The sequence below is a fragment of the Chiloscyllium plagiosum genome, unplaced genomic scaffold, assembly GCF_037043375.1.
Source record: "Chiloscyllium plagiosum isolate Xiang-an unplaced genomic scaffold, Cpla_swu_hap1 HiC_scaffold_14, whole genome shotgun sequence".
NCBI classification, from domain to species: domain Eukaryota; kingdom Metazoa; phylum Chordata; class Chondrichthyes; order Orectolobiformes; family Hemiscylliidae; genus Chiloscyllium; species Chiloscyllium plagiosum.
Genome location: NW_028270152.1, coordinates 56,506,890 through 56,522,130, shown reverse-complemented (window position 1 = coordinate 56,522,130; position 15,241 = coordinate 56,506,890). Strand labels below are relative to the sequence as shown.

The window sequence follows — 15,241 nt, the reverse complement described above, 5'->3', positions numbered from 1 at the left end:
AGAAATCAGAACAAGTGATTATCAGAGCAGAGAGGGGATGCTTAAGTTGTCAGAAGCACTGCTGGAGGCCTTAGTGCAGCAGACATTCTGAATAGGCTCATTCTGAGCCATAACTATTCCACAATATGTGGAAAGAAGTGGACAGTTTAGCTTTCAGTCTGTGGTTTGAACATCCTTAAAAAAACCCTTAAAAGCAATTCAGAGCTGAAAACCTTAGACAGGAATGTCAGACGTCTGACCCTTAAAAAAAATCAATGCTACCACACAGGTCATCACAATCAGTGAATGCATCTTGAAATCTTATCTCTAACTAACTGCACCATCCACTCAGCAATCAATAGCAATCAGACTCATACCTGCATTTACCCTCACACAGTGGCTGTTGCTGTAGCCTCATCTCAGGCAAACAACCACCATAACATTTGAGCTAGTTAGTGAGAACAGACACAACCCATAATCATGCTGCAATGCACTCAAAACTCTCTTCTCTTTGTCACAAGCTAAGATGGTACATACCAGATGGTAGGGGTCAAACACAGCTGCATGCTTTCACCAGCTCAAAGAAGCTGGCACTCAGCATATCAGCTATCACTGAGTCAATGACAACCAGTTTTCTCAAAGCACTTGAAGATGACAATGTTTCTGCCCTATACATCTTCTCAAATCACACTTCACCCATGTTTTGCAGTCTGTTTTGATACACAAATTACAGATTGTGTAACCATGGAAGCCTCCCTTTCTATTCTAACACCACCTTCCCAAACCCTAATCCTTGCCTTGGGTATCTCTGTTCTCAGATGTGAAAAACTGCTGTCAGTGGTCATGAGAATGAAGGCTTAGAGGAAGAAACAACATTTTGGTCTGAATCTTGCAACCATAACTTAGTTTAAGGCATTGTGTATCATTTAAAAGGAAGCTCCACTATCTAAGAGTTTGGAGGATTTTAACTCCAACTTTCCACAGAACTATGTGTTGAGTTCTGACCTCATCTTGGCCAGCATGAAAGTGGTGGTCAACTTCAAGAGACCATTTATGAATCTAGCATCAGCTATTGGCCAATGTTTGAATCTCCCTTGTAGCACAGATAGAAGTGACCTAAAGTCTGAGTGCTGCAATGGGAACTCACACTAGGATCATGAGATCTCTGCCTGGTGCCATTTAATCCCAGCATTTTGCTATTCAGGCTCAAATTGTTGCCATCAAGACATACCTATGGTCAAAATGGATTTGCAATGGATAAGCAAACTGGGCTTTGTCAAATTATTAGAAATACTCGCCACCCGTGACCTTCAGATAATCGAGGTTCCTCTCTACTGGCGATAGAAAATTGTGTCCAATTTTGAAACATTGTATGTGTTATTGGAATTGTTGTCAGATTTAGTTTTGGTCTGAATGAGTTACTTTGCAGATTTTGGTCAAGAGACTGTGCCTTACAACAAGGTTGTGTTGGAGGCAATGACCCCACACGTTGGGAGAGATGCAAGAACACTGTTTTGGGAAGTTAATGGTCTGCTACATCATTCCTCTTAGCCACATGTCTATCATTCTTGGAGTACTTAGATTTGTAGTCAGCTGATGGAGGACAGTCATGAGCCACTTGTGGAGTATGGATCTGTTTTTTGGTGAGCAGCTATTTATACAGTAAAAGGAAGTATACCTTAACTTGAGGTGTCGATACTCAACACATGCAAATGGAATAAGGACAGAGCAGTGAGAGTGGCAATGGCATTGGACTTGTGTTTTACATCCTTCAGCTGTCTTTTTGGTTTCAAATATCATAGCTGTTAGTGACATTTGAATACAATAAAATCTGAATTAAATATCTAACTTAATGTTGACCATACCTATTGTTAAAAATCACACAACACCAGGTTATAGTCCAACAGGTTTAATTGGAAGCACACTAGCTTCCAATTAAACCTGTTGGACTATAACCTGGTGTTGTGTGATTTTTAACTTTGTACACCCCAGTCCAACACCGGCATCTCCAAATCATATCTATTGTTGTTTGTCATAAAAGCCCATCTGGTTCATTCATATCCTTTTTTTGAAGGGAATCTGCCTTCCTCATCTGGTTTGACTGATGTGTGACTCCAGACCCACAGTGATGTTGTTGACTCTTAACTACCCTCTGGAGAGTTAGAAATAGACAGCTCATATGACTCTGACATCACATGAATGCATTAAAAAAAGTCAGATCACGTTGAACTGGAGCCTGAGTCTGTAGGGTTGCAGGTTAAGTGGCTTCACTTGGCATCCACTGTATGTAGTTATGTTCAGTAAAGAATGTAGATCTCACATTGCTACATGATGACAGTGCAAATCAAACACACACACACACACACACACACAGGCAAGTAGTCAGAAAAAGCCAACTTGATAACCATCTCTCCCACCCAATGCTGCTCCTCCCTTTCTCCTACTCCAAACCTGATCTCACCCTTCGTCTGACATCATGACTGACCTGCACTTACTGACATCCCTCTGCCTCCCACTAACCATTGCACCCACTCTCCACTGCCCCCACTCTCAATCTGAATAACCCTCCATTACCTAAGTCTGAGCCTGACAATACGGACTGATGTCAAACCCGACCATACTCCCACTCTGCATCTGGTCCCTTTCATACCCCTGGGACAACATCTCTCTGTCTCTTCACACCTTCCCCAACTTCCCACCCCTCTCTACTGCCAGCTCCAAAACCACACCACCCTCCTGGGACCAAAACCACTCACTTTGCTGCCATCGACACCCTCCGTTCATCCTACATTCCCTTTCCACTGGACCCAATGCAATGCACCTACCCTCTCCTATCCTAAATACTCCATCATTTATTTGGTCTTATTGTACCCTACCCACCTCACACCTACCCCTTGGCACCTTACCCTCCCAACACCTTGACATCACACCTACCTTATGTACTTAGGTTTTAACAGTAGCTGCTAAAGTGACTGTCTGTGATTCTGGACCTTGACATTTCAGAATCACAGCTAAGGGTGGCTCAGTGGTTAGCACTGCTGCCTCACAGCACCAGAGACTTAGGTTGATTTCAGCCTTGGGCGACTGTCTGTGTGGAGTTTGTACATCCTCCCCGTGTCTGCGTGGGTTTCCTCCGGGTGCTCAGATTTTCTCCCACAGTCCAAAGATGTGCAGGTTAGGTGAATTGGCCATGCTAAATTGCCCATGGTGTCCAGGGATGTGTAGATTAGGTGCATTTGTCAGGAGTAAATGTAGGTGAATGGACTTGGGTGGGTTACTCTTTGGAGGGTCAGTGTGGTCTTGTTGGGCTGAAGGGCCTATTTCCACACTGTAGGGACTCTATGGAAATAGTTTCTGAATGCTTTGACCAAAGGGGTATGATTTAACTTTTCCTGATAGTCCTACACTACAAGAAAACTGTCAGAATGGAACAATGACTGTCTGTATTTCTGATAGATCCATATTATTGAATCTCTTTCATGGCAAAAAAAAACTTAAGGACCAGTGTGGCAATCTCTCCTTGGGAAATCTGGCTCAATATGCTTGAACTATTTGCAAAAGGAAAACAATACTTGCTTCATGAGTAAATGGGTTGAATAGCTTTATTGTAGTTATAGATATATAGACATATTTCATGAGTTAATGAAAAAAAATACAAAATCTGTTTGCAGTTAAACAGTCAGTGTTATGTTAGACTGCCCACCACATTTCTGTGTGTTTAATATTAAATCCATAACATTTTGTTTTTTGTCTGAAGCTTCACAGTGCATTATGGTGTGATCCTTGAAAATGAAATGAAATTTCTGACATGAGAATTGATTAACTTTCATTCCAAAGCTAATAAGAGATAATGTAATACTTAGTCAAATATATTTCATTTAGGACAATATTTCAGCTGTTTAAGGGACAAGTGTTCTTACTGTGCAAGAGGTCAAACAAAGTCTTTATAAAATGATGAATTATTTGCAAATATTTCAAAATGAGAGGTTAATTAGTCACACCGGGCTACCATTTAATAACTCAGTAGCATCTTTTGAGCTGTTTATGCGACCCAAATATTTTCAGGCAATTGAGGTTGTCTCCTTTTTTTAGCTGCGTCAACACTTTTCTTACACATATATTGCTATTCTCAGGTAGATTAATGAATGTCCAAGGTGCATTATAATATTTTGATTGATCGCCTAAAGTACAACAGTAGTTTGAACTGAGACACATTAATTAACTATGATATTCATCAACTTCAGCAGTGCACTAGCATGAGCATCAAAAAAAATTGAATCTCTATTAAATTGTTCCAAGTGACATTTTTGAAATTCTAAAACAGCCGAGGCAGAACATTTGAAGCTTTGCGTTATGCTGAGCGTGGTACCATTTATAATATTTATGGTAAATGGACAATTCAGACAGTAAGTAGGTAACATATGGGATATTTCACTTGCTCAATCTCAAGAACCATCAAGTAGTTTCTCAATTTCTCCCAATCTGGTGCTTCTGCTGAAAAGAGTATAGCCATATGCCGTCTACATCTAAAGCACAGATTTACCATCCGCTGTTAAAACTGATCTGTGAAAGGCATTCCATTTGGCAGCTTTTGATTATTGCAACACAAAATAAAATCTGTTGTATTACTTTTATTACAATGACTACTTGAAATGCATACAGCCGTTGTTTTTTTGCCTAACTGTAGTAAATGTAAACAAACAGCTTGGACATTTGTTTTTTTTCCCCTCCATGTTATGGCTTAAAAACACAATGAGAAATGTTTGTCTTGCAAAATCCTTCTCACACTTGGTTCATAAACACTTACTTAATAGGCTTTTATTTATAATTAAAATGCTGCATATCAGCTCAAAATGTGCTGCCAATTCTGTCATGCTTGTTTTGTTGGACAACAAGTTTAAAATCCTGGCTCACCTTCTCCAATTAGAAGCATGATTGTGTTCCCTGTCAAGACTGATTGATTACTTATAAAAAGATAGCTAAATATTCAGAACAAAATAGAAGACTCACACAGTAAGATTTCAAGTTTTAAATCTTTTATTGGCTTTCCACATTGCCTGAACACTATTCAGTAGGCAATTCTCACACTGGCTGAGGTTACAATGAAGGACTCTCCTTCTGAACCTGACTTCTCTCCTTAGGTGTGGTGACCTCCAGTTAAATTACCACCAGTCATCTCTCTCCCTCATGAGACAGCACCTCTCTGGTCCTCCTGCACTTTACTATGGCAACTTTGTCTTTACATACTCCAAACTCCAGAAATGATCCATCACTAAACTTTTAGAATACCCTTCGAAAGTTACATTTTACTCTGTCCCAAAGGTGAACATTGAGCTTTTCTCAAACAAGGCAGATGCTGTTCTCAGCTCCTGATAGTCAACTTTCTTTTGTCTATTCCAGCCAGAAAATGTCTCCTCCTGAACTGATTTCGGAGGTGACGATTATCCTGGAGATTCCTGCCTGCACCAAAGCTATACAGATTTTCCAGTCTTCTTGAAAATCTCACCAACTTAGCCTCTTCAATCTGAGCATGAACTTCATTTTTCTCTTTTCCAATTTACTCTCACATTCTCGCCTTAACCTTCTTTCTGTCCCCTTTTCCTTCCTCTCCCTTCTGCTCCGTTTCAGACTGGTCAGGTTCAAGAACAGACTCTTAAAAAATCCTGTAAGTCAATATTACAATGGCTTGCTGTGAGCTTTCCCTTCTTTTAAAGTTGATGTGAAATATATGGGCCTTTTATACAGGTCCAGTGATTCTCAATCATTCTTTGGCCATGGCCCCCCCAGGAGCTCCAGTTCCAGGACCACCCCCACCCCCCCCCCACCCCCCCGGCCCTGGCTTCAAACAGGGATACAACATTAGCAGTCTTGACACACCATCAGCTCTGTTGTTCTGGTCGTTGTTGAACAGAATTAAGAACAGATTACATGAACTTTCATCTCTCTGTTTTACCCTGAAACTTTCATAGATGTGTAGGCAACATTTTCATAACCAAACGATGAACTAAAATTGATCAATATGTAATGGTTTATTCAGTGATGTTGCAGCCAGAAAGAGAACATGATGTTTATCCTAGTTTACCATTGAGGCTTTTAATGCAGAACTTCTCAGTTTCATTTTGATTTCTTCCTGTTTTGATGCCAGATCCTTCATGTAATCTGTTCTTGATTCTGTTCAACAATGGCCAGAATAATGGAGCTGATGGTGTGTCAAATTTATTGTCCAAGTCTCTCAGGAAGGTGTTTGGAAAATCAGGATTGGTAAATAGGTAAACTTTAATTTGCCCATTTAATTCCAAGATGGAATTGTGCTGGCCAATCATTCTCAATGGGAGCCATATGGCCCCTTTAGGGGTGCTGGCACATTTGAAGGGGGCCATAGGGTGTTCAATTATAAATGATTTGCTGTCTATCTGTTCATGTCGTATCCCTGTTTGAAAGGGGGTGGGAGGGCTCTGGAACTTGAAAGTCATATAAATTTTTGCCAATACCAAGTACAGTCGTCAGTGTTGAAGCCCATGGAATGACTGGTTGCCTGGATTTATATATATTTATGGCTTTTCCAGAATTGATCGTTTCATAACAATTGCCAAAAGTTAAGATTATTCCCTTCTTTTGTCTGTTTTTAAAAGAGAATTGATTTATTTTCCTGTTGATACATCACCCTGGGCTAATGTTAGACAATAACCTGTTTCATAACGTAATAGGTCAATTTGTAATCCATTAGTCCAAGAGTTTTATTTGATTTGCAGCTCCTATAGTTCATAACATGTGTCTTGGTTCTCATTTGATTAAACAGAAGGAGCTGCTTCATATTTGTTTAATTAAATCTCTTCCTGGAATAAGCAACCTGGATCATGTTCTCATTCTGATATTCGTGTTTATTTCCAGTGAGATCAAACTTAGCTTTATTTAGTCAGTCATTTAAGACCATGCACCATTATTGCTTTCCTTTTCTGAAACTTCACTAATGTAGTCATGAAAGCAGAGGAGAAAGATTTGATGACCTGGAAGGACAGGATGAATCAAACATTTTTTTTCCAGCGTTTCTTATTTTGCACAGCACAAATAAACAATTTTACACATCATTCCAAATTGTTGTGTTTGAAATGTAAACTAAATGTATCATTCAACAGTTTAAAGAAAATACTTTTCATCCTTTTGGTAACAGATGAGAACAAATGCAAATAAAAAGGCAAGTAAAGGTTTGGAGAGGGCTAATGGTGCCTTACTAAATTTGGTGACCTGCTAAATATTGCAAAGCATCATCATTATTGAAGGTTGTAGGTGGAGATTAAGCTTTCATTTCAATATGGAATTTTGTCTGAGCAGCCAAAAATCTCAGTGGTATTGAAAAGATTCACTGTCAGCCATGGATTCTTAAGGTCTGCAATATAGGAGCAAACTACTTCATATCTGTAGACAATGATTTCATGAGTCCTACGCTTTCAGAATACCAGATCTGAGAAAACAGAAGCATAACTGAATATAGCACTCTGAATAAATTAGAAAGACCTTAATTCAAATAGTAGTGTCAACTTGGCAAAGAATAACACAACTCCACAACCACCTGATGAAGGAGCAGCGCTCCGAAAGTTAGTGCTTCCAAATAAATCTGTTGGACTATAACCTGGTGTTGTGTGATTTTTAACTTTGTCCACCCCAGTCCAATACCAGCATCTCCAAATCTTGGCGGGATACTTGTTTTTGCTGGTGTTTCTGTAATATTTTACTTGAATCTTTTTAACATGAATTCGTGAGACATGGCCAACAGTTATTGCCAACTCCTAAGTGTCCTTCAGAAGATGGTAGTGTGCTGCTTTCTTGAACTTCTGTAGTCTGTATGGTGAGTGCACTTGCTTGGTGCTTTTAGAGAAGGAAATCCAGAACTCTAGCCAGCAGCAGTGGAAGAACAACACTATATTTCTGAATCAGAAATCTTAGAGTTAATTTCACCCATTTGATGTTATCAGTCAATTTGGAAATATTAAAATTTGGTCCCACATCCAAATAAATTATGTGGACAAGTGAACAGTTGTGGACTAGCACTGATCCTTGCAGTACCCAACCAGGAATAGCCTGTCATCCTGAGAACCATCCATTTATTTCTTTCTAATTTGGTACCACTCCTCAGGATTGTTTCTTTTCTGGTATCTTTATAACCCTGCTCCTTGGATTTAACACAACCTTTAATTTTCTTTCTTATCAACAGTGATTTATTTTCCCTTTGGGGCTAATCTTAAGGGAATGTGTATGCCTTGTAGGCCATGTAGTAGTTCCTGTCTGTCTACTTTGAAATATTTGTGTATTTTCCCATAGCTAACTTTATTCTCATACTTTTCAAATTTCCTTTTCTTAGACTTAAGACACTAGTTTCAGAATTAACTCCATCACATTCAAGTTTAAAGTGAAACTCTATGATACTATGTTTGCAAAGTTTCCTTTGTGGAAAGGTTCTTAATTAGCCTTCTTTCATTACACAACAGCAAATCCAAAATAGTTCAATCCCTATGTGGCTTCTCAATGTCCTGCCCAGAAATCTATCTCATACACACTCCCAATAATTCAATCTCCACAGCACTAGACAGATTGGGTTATCCTAGTCATATGAAAAGTGAAATCACCCTTTGTTACAGTATTATTTCAGGTTCCGATTCTCCTGCCAATCTAGCTTGATCCATTCCCAATTGTACCAGTGAAACTCTGCCAAAGGATGTTAGTCCCAATGTCACTGAGTGCAGCCAGTCCATTTTGCAAAGGTCTCACCTACACCACAACTGGTCCCCAAGCCTCAGAAATCTGATGCCCTCCTCCATACACCAGTTTTCCAGCCACGTGTTCAATTGTTCAATAATTCTATTTTTGTTATCAAGAGCATGCAGAACTGGAAAGTGTTCTGAGATTAGTGTTTTAGAAGTCCTGCTTTTCATTCTCGTTCTGAGCTCACTGAAATCTGCTTCTGGGGCCTTGTCCTTCTTTATAACAAAATAATTGGTACCAATATGGACTTTCTGGATGTTCACTCACGCCAAGTGTATACCCTGCAACCTTGACATCCTTGACCTTGGCTCCAAGGAGGCTAACACACCAATCTAGAGTCATGACTACACCCACAGAAATCCGTATTTGTGCCTCTAACTAACAAATTACTTAAATCACAATAGCTTTTCTCATTTCATCCTTGCCTCCGATGTGCTATCCATAATGAACGTGGTTCTGACCAAACTCCTCCAAAGAATTAATACTCACACCAGTATCCAAAATTGAAAATTGATGAGCAAGTGAGACCTCAGCATACTCCTGCACTGGTTTCTATTGCCAGAGTTCCATGCCATCAGACTGTCTGGTTCTCTTGCATGACTCTCTCTCTTCCTATCTCCATACTACTAACCTGCTGTGTAATTACCTCTCCGGATGTGTTACCCACGTATCTCTGAGTCTCTGGAGGTGCCAGAATGATTACATGATCATCAAGATCACCAGAAGCATCCACAATATCCCAGTTCACACATTCCACATGACTGAGCTACCCTGTCATGCCCTAATTTTACTTTAGTTTTCTCATATTTAATTTACTTGGCTTTAATTTAATAAACATTGTAACCTTGATCAACCTTGGTGCTGATGAACATGATTAATATTTCACACACTTCATCATTTGTATTAAGGCACTTCTTTCACTCATGCACTGAATTCCCACATTAATCTAACTTGTCACTGGTGTGGTCTACACTTCACTCAGGTGCAGTATCCCGACTGTGCTAATAGGCGACTTGACTGAAACATGTGACAACCTGAGGAATCCTGACAGGACAAATTTGGGAAAACCTATAACTCAAGGTCACCATTACGTAGTCGCCCATTTAAGTCCGACATGAAGAGATTTTTTTTCTCACAGATGGTCAAAGGTCTTTGGAAAGCTCTCCCTCAAGGGATGGAAGAAGTCAAGTCTTTGAATAGTTTTAAGACAGAGGTCAGTGGATTTTTGATAAGCAGGAAATTGAGGTGATCAGGGGTATGCAGGAATGTAGATTAATGAGATCGATCATTGTCTTATTGAAGGATGGAGCAGTTCAAGAAGCTGTGTGGCTGCCTCCAGATCTTAATCTGTAAGGTGATAGAAATGTGACAAGTAAAGGAAATAGTCATGAGGAAAATAGTAGGTTCACAGTACTGCAGTAGAAACTGATAATGGTTTTGAAATTCTTCTTGTTGTTTTCATGGCCTCATCCCTCCCTACCTTTGTATTCTCCTTCATTGCCACAAACCTTTGGGATATGTTCCCTCCCTCAAGTCCTGGAGTTTTCAGCATTGCCAAGTTTAATTACTCTATCATTTGTGGATGGACAGTTGCTAATCTCTGGAAATTCTTTCCTAAACATCTTCCTGTCTCTCCACCTTGTTTCATCCAAATGATGCTCCTTTAAACCTACTTCTTGAAGCCAGAGTTTGGTCACATTTTTCCTCCCAATTTTTGTTGTCATTTGTTTATTGTTAGTTGATACTTCAAAAGTTGCTGGCTATTGTATTACCTTTATAACACTACTTATGATCCATAGGAGCCCCCTCCCATATAACAATAATCTCTGTTGCATTCCCCCATATGTATTTCTCTAGCTTGTCCTGAAATGCGACTATTTCATGATGCAGCCCTTCATACCCATCAATAATGTTGATTGCTGATTGACTCAGAATTGCCTTTCGGAAACCATGATATCATAAGTATAAATTCAAAATGAAAAATGTAAGCTGAGTCATAACATGAATTTAAGAAATAAACCTCACCTCACTTTACAATCAGACAAATCTTCACTCTACAGTCACAGAAGACTTACAATAGGATTTTAAAATTGCACTTTGCCTATCCAAAGAAATGCATGTGCATTGATATTTCCATAAAATATTCAAAGCCTTGGATACTAAACTGGAGCTGAATAGAGGTAAATCCATTTCATGAAAAAATATCTGAAATAACACAATTTTGTGAAATGTGGGTTTGTGATCTGATTCATTGGTCTTCCCAGTAAGAGATCCTCAAATCACTCAAGAATAATGCTTTGGAAGGAGTTGTCCTTAAACTGAACATACAACAATTTGGAATATGATTGTTGACTGAAGCAGTCCCACTTCTGTTGTTAGCCTATTAACTGCTTCCTGCAAACCTTGTTTTTCTGATAGCTTTTAACATTACCATATGAATTCAAACAATATGAAAGTATTATTTTGTTACTGCTCTGTTGTCACACGCAATATGATTTCTGATGATTTCTACTTTTTTTTTGAAAGACTGGTGTAATGTAAAATTGCCATGATGAAATTTTTGTGTCTGCTTATCTGACAAATTGAAAATTGCTTAAATTGTTTGTGAGCTAAATTAAGACGGACCCAAAACAGATGAATTTGCACAAACATTGTCTTCAGTAGAAGGGCAGCTGGGGATGGCCAGCCAGCAATGCCCAAGTTCCCATGAGTGAATAAAAAAAGTTGCACTTAGCAATGGAGAAACAGTAGTAAAAATAAATAGCTTATAATATGAGAAATATACCATACACCCAACATTTAAAATAATGTATTTCTTTGCTCAGCATAGGTTAAATGTTAATAGCTAATAAAGTAGTAATTTATTGCTAACATTGAAATTTAATGTGATGCTATAGCTTTCTCAGTTCAGAGTGCAACAAAAGTGGGCATTAACAATCTGTAATAGATTTTTGCAGGCAGCATTTTCTCTTTCAATTAAATTGCACATTTTTTAGCATCACATCACAAAGATTGAGCTGGAACACTGGCAGTTATGCACTAAAAATAAATGACTGTCATGGCTGTGGTTTTATGCAATACCTTTTCTGGAACTCTGACGGAGTGTTGCCTAAGGCAGGGGAAAATGCAAATGCAATCAAAATATATTTGTGAAAAATTCCAATTTATAAGTTGCTTATTGCTATGTGTTTTTCTGCTTGATGAGATTTTAAGGTTTACCTCTCCCTTACACACAGCGCGGCCTAACTGGATTCGAAACATAACTGATGTTTATGTGCCTATTGGAGAAAGTCTGCAGTGGATTTGCAAGGCAAGTGGAGAGCCGAAACCTTCTCACAAATGGCTGAAGAATGGTGAACCCCTTATAATAGAGGTAGGATATTGCACTGTGTAATTTCTGTATTACTGCTATAAAGTAATTTAGAATGAACATAGAGAAGCTGATAAATGTTAATCTGTTTCTCTGATCCATTTTGATGTTCCTTACAGATACAAGCATTGAGCAGACGGTGTCTGTTTAAATTACATCTATAGCAGCAAGAAATGAAGTAGGGAATTGTAGAGTTATTAACATGCATGTTCTTTTCTGATATTAAGCTGAACTCATCAAATGTAGCATTACAATTACTGAAATGTCAGAATGAAGTATTACTGCTTTTTAATCAGTGGAATTACTAAAGGTCATCACTATAGTACATGATATACCCAAGCAACCATAGAGAAAATGATGACTTAAATGAGTAGGAACACTTTATGTGGAAAATAATCAAACTAAATGAAAATTGTTCACAAGAAATTATAATTTGCAATAAGATAGTAAGTAAAATCATAATTGAAATAAAAGGCTTCATTGTTTTCTCATTTACAGGAAAGAATTCAAGTTGAAAATGGAATGCTTTCTATCCGTGCTGTTAACCTGTCAGATTCTGGCATGTATCAGTGCGTGGCTGAAAACAAACATGGAGTAATTTATGTCAGCGCTGAGCTTCGAGTTATGGGTAAGAATAATTTATTTCGTTGATTTTGCTATCACAGATTTACTTCAGTATTGCTTGTGTCAGTGTCTGAGGTACTTCATACCTGCTCCAACTGAGTTACCTTGGTTGCACAAGAGTCATAATAGTTGCATGATACGTTTTTGAAGTTACCAAATGACAACTCTAATCTGCTTCAGTGACATTGTTTCTTTGTTCCTCCTCTTTACATAGAGTTCTATTCTGTGCTGCTTCGATGAAAAAAACACATAATTCTGAGGCTTGCTGGCATTTGGGATAGTATGATGTCACATGGTCATTACAAAAATGTACCATAGTCGAAGGGCAATGGCAAACAATCACAGTGAAAGTTTGGTCCTTAGTACCCTCTTTTTCATTGCTATGCAAACAGTTTTACCCTCTTGGTGACACATGTAGCAGACACAATCACTTCTGCTGCTGATTACGATAGATTTATTTGTGTGAGCACATTAATGTACACAGATGAAATGTCGACAGGAAGTATACAAAGTTGGCCCATCATGATGGCAGTCAGTGAATGATGCTGATTTGATGCTTGCACAACCACTTATTGCTTCAGCTGGGCCGTTCTCTTAATATTGAGCAGCAGGAAAGAAAATCATAGTATCCCAACAGTGTGGAAACAGGCCCTTTGGCTGAACAAGTCGACACTGACTCTCCGAACAGTAACCCACCCAGACCCCATTCACCTACCCTATATTTACTCCAGACTAACGCACATAACTGACACATCCCCAAACACAATGGGCAAATATGATGGCCAATTCACCCAACCTGCACATCTTTAGATTGTGGGAGGAAACCAGACCACCCGAAGGAAACTCCCGCAGACATGGGGATAATGTGCAAACTCCCCACAGTCACCTGAGGCTGGAATTGAACCCAAGTCCCTGGTGTGTGTGGCAGCAAAATCAACCAACATTAGATTAAGGGATCATCTACTATTTAGAGTTTAGTTGCTGATTTTCTTTCTCGTGGCTGTTGTTGCAAATGCGCAAGTGTTTGACTTCAAATATTCAGCAGGAGTCACTTCTTCCTATCTACGTAGACAGTGGTATGCATTCCCCTTCAACTGGAATATAACCTGAGTAGCTCAGAATAAGCTGCTGGAAGAGGCTTTCAGTTGGAAGCCCTGTCCACCTTTGTATATTCAGCAGCAATTCCTCTCCATGAATCTCAACAAGGAATATCAGATGTCTCTCTTTTACAAAGCAGGTTCTCACTGAAATACATAACAGCCATAACTGTAGAATGACGAGAATGGTATTGGTAGTGGTTGTGAATGTGATGAGGGCCATCATTCTTTTATGCATCTGGCTTCTTCCTGGCTAGAATAAATGACTTATTTCAAACACTTACAGTTTCCCATTACTTTGGGAGGTCACTGAGATGCCGTATTCCAAGTGAATTAAATACATAACACCCTGGCTTCCCAAAGTGAAGTAGGTGAAGAGGAGTGGCTTTGCGAGGACTGCAGGCTCCCCTATGATACGAGCTGTCTTTGACAACTTGCCTTTCAGTTTGTGTTTGTCAATTCTGAGATGTACTGTAACTAAAAGGGATTCCAATCCCTCAGCATACAGCTGGTGTAGGACCATACTATGGAGCTCAGTGCCTGGTCTCCTGACAGCACCCTTGATATCTCCATTTTATGCAGTTAACTGTACCTTTTGCATTGAGTTAGTGAGACAAAACAAAGGGTGACTGCTGGGCCCCAAAGTCTTTCTGCTCCTCATGGACGTTATGATTCTGATGCATCGGTTCATGCTCATGCAGCAGCAAGCATGTAACAAACTGACAGAAGGAATGTAATAGAGTGCATATTTAACATCCTTAAACAAGGATGGGCATAGTTCTTTCATTATAAGGAACAATGCAGGCTGCCAGCTATATGGTGACCAAATGAAGAGGTGAAAGACAGGCAACCAACATTGCAAGTTGTGACCAAATTGAGCTAATTCAAATGGCATACCAGTGAATGCAGTCCGAATCCCCCATTCACCAATGGTCATACATGTTAGGTAATATCTTACCAGGTTTTCAGTGGTTAGGCTGCAACAAGATGAGTGGCATAATCGAGCGAAATGTTTGGTAAGACACATTTTGGCACCAAGGTCATCTCATCGCAACTTGTTCACTTTACTCACAGTGGCATGACAATGCTTTCATAGAAGACTGCATGTTCCCGATTAACACTCGGTATCAATTGTTAAACAACTTATTAACAGCCGAACCCACTACATAAATTAGTCATCAGGAAACTCAGTGTGGAAACCAGCAAATATTCTTGAGGGTTCAATTGGCCATTTGATCCAAAAGACCTCCACATTTCCTTCTGGCTGCTTCTTTACTCTCTCAGTAATTATTTACCCAGTGCCTAGCAGTATGCATGTCTTGCCTTGTCCTGCTGCGCCTTTATTTTGCAATTGGTGCAGTCCTACAACCAGACAGAGAGCTATGCTGTGCAGCAATCTTCAGTCAAAGGC

General features: G+C 39.3%; 1 protein-coding gene across 14 annotated transcripts in view; it reads left to right on the top strand.

Annotated features, from left to right (window-relative positions):
- The window catches only part of LOC122559093 (contactin-4-like), a 2,514,776-nt gene that overhangs the window by 1,919,824 nt on the left and 579,711 nt on the right, over positions 1-15,241 (top strand). For all 14 annotated transcript variants that reach the window (XM_087994461.1, XM_087994471.1, XM_087994472.1 and 11 more), the window contains 2 exons: positions 11,976-12,112; positions 12,608-12,737. In XM_087994461.1, coding sequence (XP_087850587.1) covers positions 11,976-12,112; positions 12,608-12,737 — 267 coding nt within the window. The remainder of the gene's footprint in view (positions 1-11,975; positions 12,113-12,607; positions 12,738-15,241) is intronic.